Here is a 19,619-nt window from a genome sequence, read left to right as displayed (position 1 = left end):
CAAGGTTTCTAGAATCTATCGCACACGCGATACTCTCGACAGTATCGTTAATCGAGATAAGATACAAATCAGGCATGGCCTCTCACGCATATTCGTGCATTTTTTCTCTCTTACATGACATTTTACAATCTTGCATTCATTAATACTCTTGAAAAAATCCGCTCTTCAGAGAAGAAACGGATAAATTTTTTTTAACTTCACGCAAAAGTTTTATATATATTTATATATATTTTTTTTTTCGCCATTAATGATCATTCTTTCGCCACATTTCCTGCCCCTCCCTCTCCCCCTCTTTTTATCTTTCCTTAACTTTTGTGATATGTAATTGTATCGAGATCGAGGACCTGCGTTTTTTCTTTTGCTATAATACGTAAGCGAGAAAATAATCGACAACAAAGTGTGTGTGTGTGTGTGTGTGTGATGCATTACGCGGGTGCAATTATCGTTGAACTAAATATTTTTGTGTCGGATCTATATGTAAATATTATACGATATATTATATATATATATATATACATATACATATGTATGTATCACGTGCAAACCGCGCTCTTGTAATGCCGTTCACATTAATTTCGCGATTAAACGAATAAGGCAGAGGCGAAAGGAAGCGTTTCTTAGTGCACGATTGTATTTATCACAGATATAATAATACACACTTATATAGTGTTCATCTCTTCTCTCTAAGGCGCGTCCCTCTTTAGATGCCCCGATGAATGTATTTTCCCGAATCGAGAGCTAATGTAACGTGGTTCATTGTGCTGTTTTTCCTCCCATCTCTTATCTTTCCTCCGTCGTTAAGAATAATAAAATTAATTCTCGATTCTCCCAATTCTTCTGTGACAAACTCGTTTCCCTTTTCTCTCGCTTATAAGTCTGAAGAACTGAAAGAATTTGTGTAAGAATTGTGTAGATATCGCCGCCGAGAGATTCTTGTGATAATCATGATCGATTCCGTTATTACAATATGTAATGTGCGATAATGTAAGAGCACCAGGCTCGGGGCCGATGGATTTGATGAGCGCGGGGAAGACACGATAAAAGCTATTAGCGTTATTATTTTCCTAATATCTTGAGCGTGTGTTCGAAACATTGCACTTATTTACTGCAAAGTAAAGTAGGCGAATTGTAACGATTTTATGTGCACGCGCAATCAGTTACTGTTGAAGAGGAGGTCGATCTACAACCTGTTTCTTTGTCTCAACGATGAGAGCGAACAAAATAAAAATTGAGATAAAGAAAAAGAAAAGAGATAAATCGTTGCATTTCTCGTTTCATTATGAGACAATTCAGAGAATAGATTCTTTAGATTTACAGCACAGATTTCCGAAGACAGTTTCGTGTGAATCCATCACACGCGATATATTTCCTTCCCGGATCGCAATAGATCGAGTTCAGATCTACCTCATCTGAAACAGAATGCATAGCTAACGAGATAGAAAACAAATAAAAACGCATAGATGCAATTCTAAACATTTTCCTAGACTTTAGGTGGTAGTAGATTTGTATGCAGGGTGTAGAAGAGAGGCTGTAGCTACAAGGTACTATATATAAATTGTAATACAATATTCTCCTCGGATTAAAGAATGTAATTTTAAGATATTATGATTAATATTCGATTTTATCGAGAGATGAGAATGCTTACATTGAAAAAAAAGAAAGAAGAACGCAGAAAAAAATCTCATTAAACGATTGTATTTACCTATTTATTTATTGTCGCACCGTCGTACTCTATCTCGGCGAAGTAATCTCCGAAAAAAATATATTTATAAAGTAACACACACAATAAAGTATATTATACATACACATCTCTTTATTGGTGACGTCCTAAATTTAATCATCCTACGCGGACGATATTGAAAGTCCAACTTTTTTTTATTTTTGAGAGAAATAGGAATATATCATCTCTCTCGATCACAATCTACGTGTTATATTTTTTCACTCTTGTAAGATCATCTTTCTTTTTCTTCTGCATATCTTGTCAAGGGGATTTTGACAGGATTATCTTCCCCGTACGAATAAAACTAAAAATGGACACGTCTTCCGAAAACTATTGTAAAAGAGTTACTGTTTTATTCTCGTCTCGATACAAGTGTACAATATCGTACATATCAAAACGTACAATAATCGGAATTCAATATAAGTAACATTATTACAACAAGTTTTCCTAGTCCGTCAGCTAAGAACAGGCAGATCACATGCAGTATCACATGTGCCTGTCGATAGAACGAATTTTCTTTTTTATTTCTTTTCACATACGAAATTTTTTCTGTTTTCGGCAGTGCATGCACAATCGGTTTCATCGATAAATAACAACGTACGTATAGAAAATGGGAAATCTTCAACGCTTAAACAAATATCCTTATTTCTTTATCTCTAAAGATCAATATACGTACATCTCTCACTAAAGTAATAATTATAGCGCGTAAGAAAATATTTGCACATCGCATCTTTCCCCCAACTAATTTTTTACAATTTTATTTATCACGAGAAAAAATGTTACGTCACATAAAGTATTCCATTTAAAATATATACATTAATATAAATAAAAATAATGTACTCTGAGATATTTCTTTTGGAATAAGGGAGAATAAAAATTATATCTTAAAGAGAATGAGATGAGCAAATATCTCCCGCGTATTTCAACTTTAACGAGAATACGCGGATGTGTTTACATATTTGCAAGGTAGAGTGAAGACTGACGGATATGTTGAAGCAAGTATCTGTAGCAAGTACATCGGCAGTGTGTAACGTCAGTGTAACAGTACTTGACGCGCAGAAAATTGCGCTTGTCTTCTTCTAATTGGCAGTAGTGTAATTGTTTTATCTTAAAGTATTCGCATGGTGAAAAGATACGTATCATTTATCAGACTCAAGAGATTGAATCTTCCAAATTTATGGAATCTTATTGTATAAAATTATACGCGAAGAGAAAGATCGAAACGGAAGAGAAATGAGAAGAAAACATCTCTCAAGTCGGACTGACCGATCGGATTCGGCGAATACTCGAGGATTAAATCAGCGTTAACGATCACATTAATAGCTATATACAGGGTGGTTCTCAAGTATGTTTCGAAAATCAAAAGTAATTCTAAGGAATTATTTCTTTAATTTTCGGAATATACTTAAGGATCATCCTGTATAACAATTGTAAAAATTACAGTGAACACAACAACCCGGCACAACGCGGCGACTCGTTAACGTAATAATGTAGCGCACAGCACTATCATGTTCAATATCAACGAACCACAGAGCAGCGCGGAGAGCCAGCCGGAACTCGCGACGATCGTCGTTGTTGTTGTCGTAGCGCTATGACCTGGAAATGCCTGTGTCAAATCGCTTCGACTGCCAACGTTCGCCTCCCGAACGTATCTCTCCTGTTCCTCGGCTCGCGACGACTGCGGCGAATGATTCGCACATGGCGTATGATACGACCACCGGATAGCGTCAGAGACGACGGAGCAGCGATCGAGCTCGTGCACGGACGGCTCGCGGGAAGGGGCGAAGTTGGAGGAACCGGCCGATCCGAAGCCGGAGCTCTGGCTAGACGATCGTGAGAGCGTCGGCGGCGTCGCGGTCATCATATGGCTCTCCTGCCAGTAACCGCCAGCTACCCATGAGGTCTGCGTCACCGACCTGAGCTTTGGCGGTGACAGAACGTATCTTCTATTGGACCCAGACTTTTTGAACAGATTCTCGGAGTTTGTCGCACTGTATACTCTCCGTTCAAAGATTGCCGGTGCCGCTTTCGCAGTATTCTTGCCGCATCTTGGCGAGTCCTCGCTTAGGAACAGAGTGCTTAGACTGTGGTTCAAGTTAAAGCCGTGCAGCGGACTGTTCTTGTTCTGAGAGACGCAATTTAGATGATTATCATTGCTGCTGTCGTCCGCAACTGTAATCGTAGACAGCTTTTGTCTCAATCTAAAGGTAAATGAAAATACATATAATAATAATAATAATAAAGATTAAATATAAAATAATTTACTGATGTTCACGTATAATAATAAATATAATTATATATATAATAAACTGAATAAAAGTGTTTTGTTTAAAGATAAAAGTCAACATAGAATACTTACATTGCTGAATGCGATTTGATTTCAGTGGAAGATACTTTGCCTGTTATACAGACTGATGATTCAACAGCATTGATTGTTCCATTAGAAACATTGTTTTTGCTTTCACTATAATTCTCTAATGTGGATTGAGATGCGACAATGGCTCGCGAACGCAATTTGAGCTTCTTCAACGCAACTGAACCGATTAACGTATTTTTATATGAAATAGGTGTTACACTCAAGAAACCCATAATAAACGCGCATGCTTCTATCTGAAAAAGAAAACAATAAACTAAATATTTATGTAAAAGTATATTTAGTGCCAAGAGATATTTTATTGCATTTAGTTCACCATGCGATGCTGTACGATGTGCTCCGTCGTAAGCCAGACATTTTGAAAAGTTGAATTTTTGACATACACAAAAATAATGATGCAGAACCATAAAAATATCAATAATACATCGATTCTCTTCCTCTTTGCTGAACTTGCCCAACAAGTGCATAAGTGAAAGAATAATCCACTGATTGGCAACCATACAGAGTCATGATTGTATACGATAATCGGAATTATAATCGTTGAGATAATTCGGGAAATTGCTTCCGATTTTCTTTTCTGGAAATTCTGCAAAAGAACTGACAAACGATTATTCGTTGCAATGATTGCATGTGTTTACAATAATTTCTAATTATGTATAATTTTTTTCTCAGTTGAAATATACTTCTTAAAAATATATACTTACACTGATAAGCATCCTAATCGGTTTCTGCCGAAAAAATAACATTTTGTAATGAGTGAGCCATAATGCCTGCCTACTCAATACGTTCCGTACTGTCAATTTGCAATTGTCGCACAATGGATATCTCTTCTCGAGATATTCCTTAAATCCTTTCAGCTCGACATTGTAGCGTCTCTCACTCTTTGGTTCAAAATTAGATAACTCCAACAATTTCAGACTTTCTTGCTTGTTACATTCTATACAGAGATGACTCTTGGAAACATTGCGTGAATTGCTCTGTTCGACCAATCTGCAGTATCTTGTAGACATATTCGGCGTCGCATATTGTTCTGGGATATCATACGCATAATCACCATTCTAAAATAAGTATTTCACATAGCAATATTCTAAAGAAACAAAAAAATTCTCTATTGTACAAGTATATAAATAAGAAGTGAAAATTGGAAGTACAGATTTCTTCAACCTGTTTTTACCTTGGAGAAGCCGTTGTATTGCTCGCACCAAGGGCACAACCACCAATTCAAATGTTGCCTCCAGATCTTCGAGTTCTCATTGCAGAACCAGCAATTCACAATTACAGGCCATCTCACTCTTCAAGATACGTAATTAAAATATTAGTTATATCTTAGAAAACGATACAAATACACATAGTGTTCCTAAAATGACTATTTATTTTGATGAAATATTTTAAAAAATTGTTATATTGATATAATGATACATTCACTGTTATACAAATTTATATAGGAACACCTTGCATATAAAAATGTACATGATATGCGATTATCTTGACGAGTAACTTACTTTAGCCTGTGGAAGACCGTGAGACACATAACAAGGATTAAAAGCGCTGGAGCGAGCGCGGATACGCGATCGAATGCTAAGGATTCAAGATCAGATCCCGCCATCGTGTTCGTTGATAAGAGCGCTAAAGTTAAGAAGTACGACAACGAATGTGCGACAACGTTCCTCTAAAAATCTGCAGATCTCAAGATATATATATACATATATATATATTTTATTACTGCATTAACTGTATGCCGCGTCTCCCGCCAAGCGTACGTAGGGCGAGCACGCCATAACCTGAAAAATAATCCCCATTTCCTTCATTTATGCGTTCAAATCAAACATTGACGACGATGATGACGCAAGGCCGTCTGATCCTCGAATCTCACCGATCGTCGCACGTTGATCCTTTTGCTGACGAATTGTTATCCTAAAATCCTAAGCAAATACGTCCCTTTGTCACGTTGCACGCGGCACATGCCGAATTGCCGAATGCCCCGACCATAGACTAGATATATAGACATATAGGCATATCTATTATATATTATGGCCACGTCCGTTACCAGCGTCATCTAGTTTTTTGGTAATACCAGTTATATTTTAGTGATTTATCTTTTCAATTGGCTAGGAAATTTTCTAATATTACCAACTTCTCTCTCTCTCATTTAATTACTAACTTCAATGTCGAACGAGAACCTAGTTAATAAAGAGAAGAGAAAAATATAAATATTTATAGATTATTATATTGTTACATCGACAATTATATTTTACCAGAAATTTTTTATTATAACACGGTATGTATGAGAATACAATATATATTTATGTATTATTGTTAAGCTGATTATAACTTTTTTTTAATTTTATTTATGTATTATGATAAATGTTCAATTTTATCCGCTCTACTTAGATTTTGACAAAGATACAATTTTTCGATGCTTTTTTATATTAATAACCTAAGGTTTGGTAAATAAACATTTCTTGACATAAGGATAGATAGATAGAAAGAATAATAAAGAGTGTTAAAGATGTAATTTTATAGGTTAGGAAACCTGTCATATATTGATGGAATAAAATGATATAAGCATATATATATTACATATTTAAAAAAATATATAATTTAATTCATATATATATATATATATATATATATATATATATATATATATATAAATAATAGTTATAATCAATTTCATAGTTCTAGATGTGTCATTGCATCTGTAACTATAATTGAAACGTAACTATGACTGAAATTTTTATTTTTGTTTTAATAAGTATTTTTTATCAAAATCTAAGTACTGAGTTGAAAACTAGACATTTCTCTCAATCTTTTCTAAAACTCCAAATTTTCTCAAGTTTTTCTTTCATATTTACATATTTATATAGATATTAAAACCAATCAATGTTTTATAGTAATTTGATATATTATTTCCATTTCAGTTTAACATAAAATATTATTAGGAAAGTATATATTCTCTTATGTGAATGCAACGATTAAATAACGCAGGATAAAGGATCTATTTAATAATAATGAATGAGAATAATACAATGGCAAACCACTCGCAGGATATAGTCAATATGCAGGAGATAATAGAATTGGTGAAACTTCTTCGTCAGAATGGCGACAAGATCTTGAGTGCCTCGAGCAAGCTTTCGCTATCAACAAAATCACTGCATAGTCTTAATGAAGCATTCTTGCTGGTTGTATTAGAATCCGAAGATCTAGATTCTTCATTTCAAGTGTGCAATAGTTCCAAAGTAGACATATTTCGTGATATAAAATTTTTACATGATTTTGTGCAAAAAACTATAAGTTTAAAAGTGACACATTGTTCTTCTGATGATGACAATATTATCATTGACATCTCCAAGTTTAGACATCTAAAATATTTGGAGCTAAGAAAGGTATCTATTGAATTATTGAAAGGTTTACAAAATGTCAGGGGCCAGTTGGAAAGCATTGTGTGTGCTGGTCGAAAGGGAGTATCTACAATCTATCAATTACTAGGTTTGTTAAGTATATGAAATAAAATTTTAAAAAATCAAGTAACAATAGATAGATAATTATTTAGTTCCATGAAACAAATCAATATATCAGTTACAATAAATAGATTGATTTTGGAAAGATACATAATCAACTTTAACAAGCTGAGATGCTCTTGTCACTAATATATGTATTATCTGATATTCTACTTCTATATTCTCTACTATAGCTGCATGTGGAGGTGATGCTGGCATTGGGTTTGTGTGGGCATCCTTGAGACATTTAATATTGCCTCATAATGCTCTTGAATGCTTGGATAAATCATTAGAATTGGCTCCCTTGCTTCAGATATTGGACTTAAATCATAATATGATAACTAGTGCAAAGGAGATATCTTGCTTATCAGATTTGAAATATGTTAATCTGGGCTATAATAAACTGGAAGAAGTACCTATATTCAATAAGATAGCGTTACATTCATTACAAATATTAGTATTGAAGAATAATTACATTGATAATCTTAATGGTTAGTTATTATTGCAATAATGATATTATTTTACTTAAAAATATTATTATCTATAAATTTAATGAATTATCTTTTTGCGTTATCATCAATTTGTATAACAGGTCTTCAAGGTTTAGAATGTTTGACAGAATTAGACTTATCATTTAATTGTTTAATGGAACATTTGGTCCTTTGGCCACTTCAAAAAATGCTCACTTTGTTGTGGTTATCTTTGGAAGGAAATCCTTTATCGTACCATCCAAAACATCGGTTACTGTCTATAAAACATTTACATCCGAGTTTGTCAGATAGCAAGGTATTTGCATGATAATAAATAAATCGAAAATTATAAAATGCACAACCAATATCAATACTATAATTATTAATTATAACATGAGTTTGAATAAACTCTGATAGTTTGTTTTAGATCGTTTACCGCTTTCAAAGTCGGAGAAGGCGTTTGTAATGGAAAATCGAGTTTTTACGATACGCGCGAATCAATCCATATCTCTGACCAGTTCAATGTCTACGTGCGTCGATACATATGAATTCAATGAAAATGGACCAAATCAACGAATAACATCATTTTCAGAGAATTCAGAAAAAAGCATAACAAGAAGTAAAAAGAAGTCAAATATGAGAGAAGCAATTATCGATGAAATTGATCAAGAAAAGGGAGAATTTAAGAAATTGCCCGATGTGGTTGCTTCTTCTCATTTAGGTAATTGTATCAAGATATATATTTTTATTAATTCAATAGTAATAAAATGTATAATTTTAATAATATAACATAATCAAACTATTATGTGCGTGCATGCGCGTATAATAAATGATTGAGACATTATTACAATAATTAATAGAGTAACATCCAGAAAGTATGGTATATGATAGAATAGCATATATTTTTTGGAACATTATATTAATTTATTCGTTTTTCTAGAGTCATCAATGGATCATTTGGAGACGAAAAAACGTATTTTAGATTTGCGAGAGAAATTTGGTGAGAATAATTGGCTAAGTAGTCATGCGGGGACTTCCGTTCAGGATATTATGGGTCTTCGTTTTGAGCAATTTCCAACTTCACAAATATTTAAGACCTTGGTTGACATCAATACATCATCGTCTCTTCATGATAATCTAATTCATACCATGTTTAATGAAAAATTTTCTAATGAGCCTGAATCACAAGAAATCGCAAAATATATGGAAGATGACAAAGACATTCCTCAGAATGAAGAAATCTTAGACGAAATGCATACCCTGGAAATACATATGAATCATTCTATGACTTTAGATGATCCTAATGAAGGTGAAAGTTGCATGAAATATAAACAATGTAAACAATATTGTCAATGGTGGAATAAGTCTTAAATTCTTCTTTTTCTTTTTTTATCTTAGAAGCTGGAGATTTATATACTGTTCAGAAAAGGAAAGATGATAGTGAAATGGAGACTATATTTTTAATGATAACCCCTGAGTAAGTGTCATTGTTCTGCTATGTCAACAATTATAGCAGAATTGTACTTATATTCTTAAATTATATATTTTTTTAATTATTTATAAGAAAAATTGAAAATTATACACCTTTCTAAAATATTATAAAATTAAATTTTTTTCGCAACTTTTGTAGAAATATCAAAGAAAGAGACTCGATTAATGGAAAAGTAAAGTTTCATTGGTCAATAAGTTCAATTCTATCTTGCGTCTTAGGCAAGAGCGATCCACCCACGATCGATATTATTTTTGATACTACTAGAAAAGATAGAGAAAATAGGCGATACTTCGCGGAATTGGAAGATGCAAAGGTACTGAGAAACATATAAATATTATTTACAGTGTATACAGAATGGGACATTTAAATGTATTACAAGAAATTCAAGATTATCAATGTTTTTTTCTCCTCAAAACAACAATTCTATTTTCAGAAAATTGTAGCAATTATCAACGAGCAGATTGAAATGCGGCCAATACCGCTGCAGGTTTTTAAATGTATGAAATGTTCAACGCAATTCTCGCAGGATGCGGAATACGTGACGCTTGTTAAATCGATGACGGGTTAGTATTACGACGAAACGGTACATTTTTGAAGATGATTATGAAAATCATGATTCTTTTAGGTACGAAACAACTCAAGTGCCCCACTTGTAACAGCAGTTTGGTCATCGAAATAGAGAATTCATCTAGCATGGACAATCAGATTACAAAGAATCAGCTAGCAGAGAATTCTGCAAGAATCAACTTGCAACATTCTGAATCATTCTCCAGTATTGGTGAGGTTCTGTATGATTACAGCATGTAGCATTCTTTATAAGAGTGAATTGACGAAAATATGTACGGGTTGTATAGTTCTTGATATTGTATTGAAATTTATTTGATAATATTCTATATATATATATATATATATATATATATATATATATATATATATACTATATATATAGTATAATCTATATATACAGGGCGTTTCATAAAACAAGACGTTTTCCTTTGCATTAAAGAAAACATTGCATATATTCTCATAACTCGAATTAATATTTTGATTTTGAAATTTATTTATGAATTACACTGTATAACTCGTGCAAAGCATTTAATTATATTGAAATTGACCTGATAATTATCTTGACTTTATCTAAAAGAATGAAATATTTCAATTTTGACAATCTCGTTAGTTAATCGAATGATTGCGAATGCAATATTCTAATGATAGTTTATTGTGTTAATATGTGTGATATATACATGTACAGCCAACGCATGTACGAGCGCGCGCGTTTGAATCTTATATTTAATGGGAATTATAACATACTAATACCGGTGCAGGTGGAATGGAGGGTGGAGCTAAATCCGTCACCACTTCTCTGGTACACTCCGACTCTCATATCCAAGCTCAAATCTGTTGTAAGCTTCAGCCACGATAATTATGTTATAGCATTCTCTACTTCCTTTTTCTCTCTCTTTTTATTTTCTGCTTTTCCGTCTCCCCCTTCTCTCGTTCCCATTTGATTTTCTCCCTCTATTTTTTTCTCATTTTTTTTCTTCTTTCTTTCTTTCTCTGTTCCTCTCCCATCTCTTTTCTTTCTTCTTTTTTTCCTTTTGCCTCTTTTCATCTCCTCTCTCTTTTCTACCTTCTTTTTTTCTCTACATGTATATATTCGTTGTGAATTATTCAGCCGCCGGAAATTGAGTCTTTCCTTTCTCATCTTCTTGTTTAAAAACAATTCTACAGTTTTTTTAAAAAAGTCCGGCGGCTGAACCAAAGCCATTTCTTTAATTAAAAAATTTTACTTAAAAAATTTAAACTTTAATTAAAAAATTTGGACATACAGTATTATTTTTTTATATTACTCTCTTTTTGGCTTTTCTCTCTTCGGTGCTACAAACGCCTAATTTCTAATCTTTATTTTTAAAAGTGTATAAGCGTAACGTATTAAAAGAAAAACTATACATCTTTGATTTAAAATTTCTTTAATTCATATATATCCTTTTTTCTTTCTAAATTTCTAGAAGACGCAACGACGAAACATTACTAATCTTTTTTCCGAATTAATATTTATCACTGTCAGGTTCAGCGACAAGTTTAGAAGGATCAAGGGAATCCACGCCGTCTACAAATGCCCTGACGAAGAAATACGAGAGCGACATAGAGATACTCAGCAATCCGAGTCAGAGTAGCATCGAGGTTTTAGATGAAACGCTAAAGTTAGTATAGTTGTATTTATGATACTTAACGTTTATGATAATGTTCTGTATAATACATTTGTTACACAAACGTAACAAGAAATGATCATTAAGATATCATCATCTTATTATCTACTTGTCATCACAAGCCATCATTACATGTTAGAACTAATATTTTATTGTGATATTCATTGATACAGGGCAAATGCCACACCGAGCCGGAAACAGGAGGAAAGATGTACTGCGATTGCTCCTTCCTTAATAACAATTCCAGATGCGACGCCAGTGATGGCAGGCTTAACGGAAAGCAGTTCTTCGGGTTTGTATTGTATTATACATTTTCTATTATATATAATTATATATGATTACTACAAGTCATTAAAGTGTGTATTATTTCATTAATATAATTACGACTCGTATTTCAATATTTTTTTTATGAAAGTTAAATTGATCTATTTGTGAAAGAAACGAATAAAGAATTAATTATATCATAATAAAGAATTAATTTGGAACTTGTTCATGTAATTGCATCATAGATACGATATACAAATAATGTTAATTTTCACTTTAATATGATAATTTGTAAAGTCAGTTTTATTTACAGGCTCCCTGACAGATAGCATATGCACGGCATATGAAAATAAAATGGCTAAATTAACGAATGATCCTATAGCAAAATCCTATAGCAGCGAAAAAGAAATTGCTCCTGTAACAAACTTGACATCAATGTTGGGAGGTAAAATCAATGAATCCATAATCCCATAATGCTATTGTATAATATTATTAAGAATATATTTGATCATACGAGTAAAATAAGGACAAATGTTTTTCTTCCGCTTAAGTTTTAACTTGATTTTTGTATTATTTTTAGGTTTACTTCAAAGTATCAAGATTGGTAGCAATAAAATATTAAGAAGCGAAGAAGCTTCAAGTTTTTTCGGCAGCGATGTGCAATATTCGTATACTGATTTTAGTAGTATAGATCACAGAATAAAACTGCATGTAATTTTAAATATATTTGAACATGAAAACGAAGAGGTGGTATTTCTTCTCAAGGTGCTTAACTTGATATAATATTTTTAATTTTATTAATTATATATAGCAAGCTTAAGTCTAAATTATAATAGAATAGAATCATATAATTGATATTATATTTTCGTTTTTTATATTTAGGCACAGATTTTGATGCATTCTATGCAAGAGACATTTTCTGGATGCTTAGTATTATCTACATCTAAAGTTTATATTCTTAGAATTGATGGGCCAGAAGGGTAAGTGCTGCTTAATATAAATTTTCTATTTAAAATTTTATAAAAAATATCTTTATTGGAATTTTAGCATAAAATTTTATGTGGATATTTTAAAGATAAAATATTTCAATGAAATATATAAAAGAAAAAAAATCAATTTTTTTTATTTGTTAAGGTAGATTACTCTCTATATATAATAGAAAAATCTAAGAAAATTATGACAAACAAACAAAATTTAGATAGAAAAACCTAAAAAAATAATGAATAAAGAAAAAAAAAATATGACAGGGAGGATCCACAGCGTTGGCTTCATAAAGAGATGAGTTGGACAACAGACAGATTACGATCTTTTATATCGCTGCCATATAAGCAGGGTATTTTGATTAAATTACAACAACCTAGTAAAACCAGTGAAGAGCTTTCCACTATTACAGTGTTGTGTATTCTGCAAGATTTCCAGAGAACATCAAACTTTTTATTTTACATCACAGGTATAAAATGTATTCTAACAACGATAAATATAGCTATTAACTGCAGAAATCTCAGAGTTAGGACATCACATATATAACAATAACTTCTAAGTTGTGCTCATGATGTTTTCTGTTTACAGATCTGCAATTGCCTCCAAGTTGCGAAGTGGAATTTTCAGTTCCAGAGTATTTTAGCATTTTAATGCATGATTTACTAACAAATACTGCCAACTATAAGACCGGAGACGTCGTACGACTACTAGCAATATTTTCCTCTGCAGTTTTAAAATATCAAAATGTTATCACGAAGCTTAAACTATCTGGATTAATATTGACGAATGCAATATTAATGATACTGGAGGACAATGTTCAATGGCTTATACCAGGCAGCGATCAAACGCCTCTAATTGCAAGGGAGCAAACTATGAGTAATTTAATTGCAATAGTCAGTAATTTTCAACAATTTCTATTTATTATTTAAAAAAAAAATGCTAAGTATTAAAATTTGCAACTGTTGCGCTCTATACGGTTCTAATTCAGAAATTCTATTTTTATGCAATCTTATTTCAGAATAATTTTATAAATAAAAATGTGTAAATTTATATTCCAATATAAAATAATTTGCAATTAGGATACAAATTATTCAGTATATTTATCCATTTAATAATGCATTAATGATATAATTTTAGGAACATTGTCATAATTCATTGACTTTAAATTTCTTGGACGAGATTGCGGGACTCGAGGAGAGTTGGAACTTAGAATTTGTTTCTCTAAGTGCTGTTGAAGCTGTAATCAGTTCTATACAGCCTTCCTGGGAAGAGTTATTCTCAATACCTCTGCAAGTAACTACTACAAGCAACTCTCGTGCTATGCAGAATAATATGGAGGAAGCTTAAATAGTACATAAAAATTAAATTTCTTATTGGTTTCTTTTGTTTAGTTGAAGAGATTTCAACTATTTTTGTCTTATATATAATCAAACCTTCCTATTTTTAATATATCAAAAACAAATTTTTTATTTTTATCATGTTTACTTAATCACCTATTTTAATGATACATACAAAATGAAAATGTCGTTTTGATTATATGCATAATATTTTTATATTATGCACGTGTCAGCAAATGGCAAATATGAAGCAGTAAGATAGTACAGGAAAAGATATGTCTTTCTTCCAGATATTAATTTATTTAATTCAGTTATATAATTAAAAGTAAAATTTAAAAAATATTATTACATACACATATATATTTTTAAGAAGGCTTTATTCAAGGCCATGTGAGTATGTTCTTGTACTTGTATACAATTTAGATTTTTTTGTATTGAATTTAGCATTGATTTAATTAAAGAAATTGCAGGAATGTTTTGAAATGCTATGAAATGTAGACAAATAGTTGACGATAAGAGATTATTGATAGAATGAATAGAGTTATCAATGGTGCTAAGAACTGCAATATTATTACCTGTAAATATTTTTAATTAAATTTTCTCTCTTTTTATGCTGAATTTGTAACCAAAGTTTTACAAAGAATATTACATAATTGCACATAATCTTATTTGTACACATCACATGAGTCTGTGTTACATATTTAGTAATATTAATTACTCACATCTGATTGCAAATGTCCGACTGTGATATGTATATTTTGAATTTTACAATAAAAGGCATGACTCAGGTATTTACTGTAGATATTTATATCGCGAGGATATTGTAATGTATATTTTGTAACGACGTAAATTTAAAAATATAACTATGATTTTAAAGCATGCTTTTTTTTCAATTTTCTCTCTCTCTCTCTCTCTCAATTTTATTATATCTCTGTTATTAATTCTGTTATTATCTTCTTTCCAAAATAAAACAATGAAATGTCCCATTTTAGCTTCTTATGTAACAAAAGAGACATTTTGCTATTTTTGTATTATAAGTCGCATCTGTAATTCAAAAGATCACATATGCAGCTGATAATGATATGCACCATTGCGTATTTAATAGATATTCATTCCCAAGATCCTATACAGCACCAACAAGTTTTTTTCAGTTATCTATGTGATCACTTCTATGTTATTCCTTCATACTCGTCTCAAAGTATATATTTATATTCAGAACAAAATTTAACGTAATTATATTCAGAACAAAATTTAACGTAACGAGATTGAAAAAGATGAAAAAGACACTTATAAAATAGCAAAAGTAGACAATTAATTAAAAAAACTGTTATTTGACAAGATGCAAACTTTAATTTATAAATTATAAATTATTGTATATCACAAATATTGAAATTATATGTTCTATACAAAGAATTCAGGGATGTATATCCTACAAGTTATAATGACATGGCTCATTTTCGTCGTTATACCGAATATCAATAGTTTTGGATACAGTAAAAAAGGTATGTTTGATCTTCATTATCTTGCAAATTAATCCAAGCTTAATGTCATACAAAAAAATGATAAAAAAAGCTTTTTCTTTTCTATTTTTTTTTCATTTTAGAAAAGATAAAATCAATTCTGAAATAAGAAAATATAAGGCTATTATGAATTCAAACAGTGTTTCATAAATAAAAAATTACACCTTATAAGAAGCTGCAAATTATAAGTATAGATTGATGAATAATCAGAGATTTATAAAATTGATTACTCGTCAAACAATGATTGACCGACAAATACCGATAAAAATAAAATTAATATTAATGATTATTATTTTAGGACAACATTTATGGCCGCAAAAATACAAATCGTGCGCAGGAAAGCTGCAATCACCAATAGCTATATCCACATCTAAAGCAATTCCTTTATCACTTCCAGCACTTGAAATGATCGGTTATCATGACTTTCTTCCAATGCCACAAATATTTGCAAACAATGGACAAACTAGTAAGTATTCTTGACTCATAAAGTTTTAAAATTATAGTTTTCTAAAAGTAAATCCTTTTTTTTTAAGTTAAGCTTGCTATGAATAAGAACGTAACATATGGGAGATTACCATATATATTTGGTGCTATATTTAAGCAAAATCAGCAATATGAAATGGAGCAATTGCACTTTCATTGGGGCATAAAAAATAATAGGGGAGCTGAACATGTGTTAAACGGTATAAGGTATACTAATCATATTTATTTATAAAAATGCAGTGACTCCCGCTTGTAAGATTCTTAAAAAAAAGAGCAATTAAACATTAATATGTGTAGATATCCAATGGAAATGCATATTGTGCATCGTAATATAGCATACTCGAATTTTTCACATGCATTGCAACATGAAGATGGTGTAGCTGTAATAGCTGTTTTTTTTCAGGTGAGAGATTTATAACAAGCCTTAAAAAAAAACAACTTTACAATGTACTTTATAATAATAAAAAGTTTGCAAAATATTATCTTCTGTATAATAAAGTATATTTATACTTTCTTAAAAAATTTATATTTAAAAACTTGATGTCTATATAATCTCCATATAAAAATCTCTCAAAAATTATTCTCAGACATTTATCAAACCGGAAAAAATCTATAATTAGGTGTAATCATACATTTTCAGTTGCAAGATGAACAAAACGAGCTTCTTCAATCTCTTGTGAGCAAGCTACCAGATGTGCAATGGGCACACTTAGAACTATCAGTTAACATATCTATAACTCTAGCATCCCTGATACCATTGAATACTGATATCTATTACATATATAAAGGATCTCTCACTACTCCACCTTGCAGTGAAGCAGTCACCTGGATAATCTTTGCCACTCCAGTCCCAATATCTTTTCGTCAAGTATATTATTTATGTTTATAAATTACGAAAGAAAACTTGAAAATGAAACTTATGCATATCTTTAATGTATTTTTCCATTTTGGGAAATCGTATATAAAATCTATTTATTACAGATGAACACGTTCCGAATACTTTCGAATGGCGAAGAAATATTAGGCGATAATTTTAGACGCCTGCAAGATATTGGTCAGCGTAAGATATATATTAGAAGATTGGTGCAATCTTCCCTACGGGTGCCGTCGGGGCTCTCGATTAAACAGGATGATTCGCGATGGAATTTCTCAAACTTAAGTTGGTTTTGGTCATAATACAGTCGTGATAAAATTAGTAATTTTCTTTTATCTAAATATACTATCTATACTAAATTTACAACGATAAGAACTGTAAAATTTATTGTTACAAAACATTTTTTATATAGAAAAATTTTTTTTTCTCTTATTTTATTCTCTTATTTATTCATTTTTTTTTTTGTTATTCATCATATTTTACAACATAAAAGATATTTCTTGACAAAGGCATTTAATAATGTTTTTTAATTGTGATACTAATAATAGAATAATAAAAATAAATATTTAACAAAATATAAATAATTACTTACACGAAATATTTCACACATGGAGTTTTCTGCATGCAGATGCTCCTAATCGGATGATCATAATCCAAGCTAATAGAGAAATAGCATTTTCATGTTGACATGGCCAGCTCAGGAAATTTTGTATTGGCCATAATGTACCTTCTGATAGAATAATTACAGGTTCTTTTTTATATATATACAAAAGTGATAAGATTAATATTCCCTGAAAGCATTATAAAATTTGATGAGCCATGAAAAAATAAGTAGTTTTTTGGATATAAGGATCTTGATCCTTTACTGTAAGAGTATTAGATTATAATGTTAAGAATAAAAGTTAATAAAAAATGAAAAATCATGCAATCTTTTTTTTATATTAATTAATGCACACCACTAAATAAAGATTTTTATTGAGTATGCCAAGCCACAACACAAAAAAATTTGTACAATTTTTCAGTTTTAATGCGCTATAATCTAATAAAACTACAATGAAGGATCAAGAGCCTTAAGGAAGCAAGTGATCTACGTACATTCAATATACGAAAACTATAAGTTAACAACATTTGTAGTTTCAATCTCCAACTCAGTCGTTGATCCACTGCAAAAAAAAAATATATATATATATATATAGAATATATTGCAAATATAGAAATATATATAGCATTTTGTGTATAGTTTTTAATATAATGGCAAAATACATTTTGTTTTATAGATAGATATTTTGATTATTCCCCTAAGGATTACAAACAATATTTGTTTTTTATTTTATATATGAAACTAATTGTTTTTATACAAAATTATTTGATTCTTGTAATCTAATAATCCATAAAAATTATAGGTAGTCTTATAAAAATAATTCCCTATATTGATATAGTGAAGAAAAAAAAGAAATAAACTTACTGTTTTCTTTCAATATATTTTCTAATTGATTATATCTGCGTTGGAGTTTGGCATATTTGGCAAACTCATTCATTATAGAAAGTCCTGCCATTTCCTCTTTTAAATTGCTCAGCTCATTTCGCAAATCAATATCGTACCTCCTTTGCGCAAATATATGTGGAAAAATCTATATTTTACACAATAGAATTTTGAACTATAAAATATAGAACTTTATAATTACAGCTAAATACATAACTAAAATATCTAGATTTATACAAATAAATACAAAAATTTTTGTAAATTTTAATGTAGATCTTTCAAAAATTCATGTATGAAAGGTAATTTATTAGATTTATTGATGGTTTCTTGTTTATAAAATAAAAAATTAGATTTATATATAGATAACAAAAATCTAGATTTATGTATAAATTCCAAAAATGAAACATGTGGATTTCAAAAATACTCACAAATTTGATCACAAAGGGGACAATATTATCCAAAATGCAACTTAAAGTAGTTACCACAATTAAATTCATATTAAATAATAAACAGTAATAAACACTTCGAGCTCTATAGTATATTAAGTGAGAGAACTTTCTCGATATCCTATAGAAAAACGGGATCAGAAAGACAATTATATTTTTGATTGGATTTTTGGCTTTCTATTTACATTTCGCATTAGATATTTAGCAATAAAAATGATATGCAACTTCCAAAAGAGAGAGATATTTTTGCTTTTATTTATCAATTTGAACTGTGGAATTGGAAATGGAATTGTGAATTATTCTTTCAATTCATAAAATACACAAACAGAAAGTGACAAAAACCTGAGCGAAATCACGATTCGTTTTTAGGCTTATCAGGTGATATCTCTTTCTCTCTCTCTCTCTCTCTCTCAAAATGATACGCCCTCTGTGGACATAGAAATGTGAACATTGAACTACGTAGCC

At 30.8% G+C, this 19,619-nt stretch overlaps 4 protein-coding genes across 7 annotated transcripts; 2 read left to right on the top strand and 2 right to left on the bottom strand.

Moving 5' to 3' along the window:
• Positions 1-292: 292 nt before the first annotated feature.
• LOC138945268 (uncharacterized) lies at positions 293-6,068 on the bottom strand. 2 transcript variants are annotated; one of them, XM_070316667.1, is made up of 7 exons: positions 5,968-6,068; positions 5,597-5,875; positions 5,269-5,386; positions 4,799-5,152; positions 4,411-4,680; positions 4,080-4,330; positions 293-3,921 (listed from the first exon to the last, which is right to left on the bottom strand). In XM_070316667.1, exons 2-7 carry the CDS (start codon positions 5,698-5,700, stop codon positions 3,198-3,200), a joined length of 1,821 nt encoding a protein of 606 aa, XP_070172768.1. In that variant the 5' UTR covers positions 5,701-5,875; positions 5,968-6,068; the 3' UTR covers positions 293-3,197. The 2 variants fall into 2 exon arrangements, with proteins under 2 accessions (XP_070172768.1, XP_070172769.1); XM_070316668.1 differs by lacking the exons at positions 5,597-5,875; positions 5,968-6,068 and having other exon boundaries at positions 4,799-5,181; positions 5,269-5,357.
• A 205-nt stretch (positions 6,069-6,273) lies between these two features.
• On the top strand, positions 6,274-15,188 carry LOC138945262 (serine/threonine-protein kinase 11-interacting protein). 3 transcript variants are annotated; one of them, XM_070316659.1, is made up of 19 exons: positions 6,274-6,372; positions 7,016-7,583; positions 7,789-8,085; positions 8,187-8,380; positions 8,482-8,785; positions 9,005-9,373; positions 9,463-9,541; positions 9,695-9,869; positions 9,990-10,119; positions 10,182-10,334; positions 10,882-10,959; positions 11,625-11,760; positions 11,940-12,058; positions 12,344-12,475; positions 12,611-12,795; positions 12,913-13,010; positions 13,278-13,480; positions 13,600-13,904; positions 14,149-15,188. In XM_070316659.1, the coding sequence occupies exons 2-19, from the start codon at positions 7,106-7,108 to the stop codon at positions 14,356-14,358; spliced, it is 3,645 nt and encodes a 1,214-aa protein (XP_070172760.1). In that variant the 5' UTR covers positions 6,274-6,372; positions 7,016-7,105; the 3' UTR covers positions 14,359-15,188. The 3 variants fall into 3 exon arrangements, with proteins under 3 accessions (XP_070172760.1, XP_070172762.1, XP_070172761.1); XM_070316661.1 differs by having other exon boundaries at positions 13,600-13,887; positions 14,149-14,260; XM_070316660.1 differs by lacking the exon at positions 10,882-10,959.
• Positions 15,189-15,587: 399 nt separating this feature from the next.
• Positions 15,588-17,729, top strand: LOC138945264 (carbonic anhydrase 9). The gene is made up of 6 exons (XM_070316663.1): positions 15,588-15,850; positions 16,167-16,334; positions 16,402-16,558; positions 16,649-16,754; positions 16,992-17,219; positions 17,333-17,729. The coding sequence occupies exons 1-6, from the start codon at positions 15,745-15,747 to the stop codon at positions 17,525-17,527; spliced, it is 960 nt and encodes a 319-aa protein (XP_070172764.1). The 5' UTR covers positions 15,588-15,744; the 3' UTR covers positions 17,528-17,729.
• LOC138945265 (guided entry of tail-anchored proteins factor 1) lies at positions 16,523-19,485 on the bottom strand. The gene is made up of 4 exons (XM_070316664.1): positions 19,137-19,485; positions 18,691-18,856; positions 18,321-18,388; positions 16,523-18,016 (listed from the first exon to the last, which is right to left on the bottom strand). The coding sequence occupies exons 1-4, from the start codon at positions 19,203-19,205 to the stop codon at positions 17,828-17,830; spliced, it is 492 nt and encodes a 163-aa protein (XP_070172765.1). The 5' UTR covers positions 19,206-19,485; the 3' UTR covers positions 16,523-17,827.
• Between the last annotated feature and the right edge of the window lie 134 nt (positions 19,486-19,619).

This window comes from Polyergus mexicanus, unplaced genomic scaffold, assembly GCF_030449975.1.
Source record: "Polyergus mexicanus isolate NDT 795.1 unplaced genomic scaffold, iyPolMexi1.0 SCAF_3, whole genome shotgun sequence".
In the NCBI taxonomy this organism is placed as follows: domain Eukaryota; kingdom Metazoa; phylum Arthropoda; class Insecta; order Hymenoptera; family Formicidae; genus Polyergus; species Polyergus mexicanus.
The sequence above is the reverse complement of the archived record's forward strand: the minus strand, read 5'-3'. Positions and strand labels throughout refer to the sequence as shown.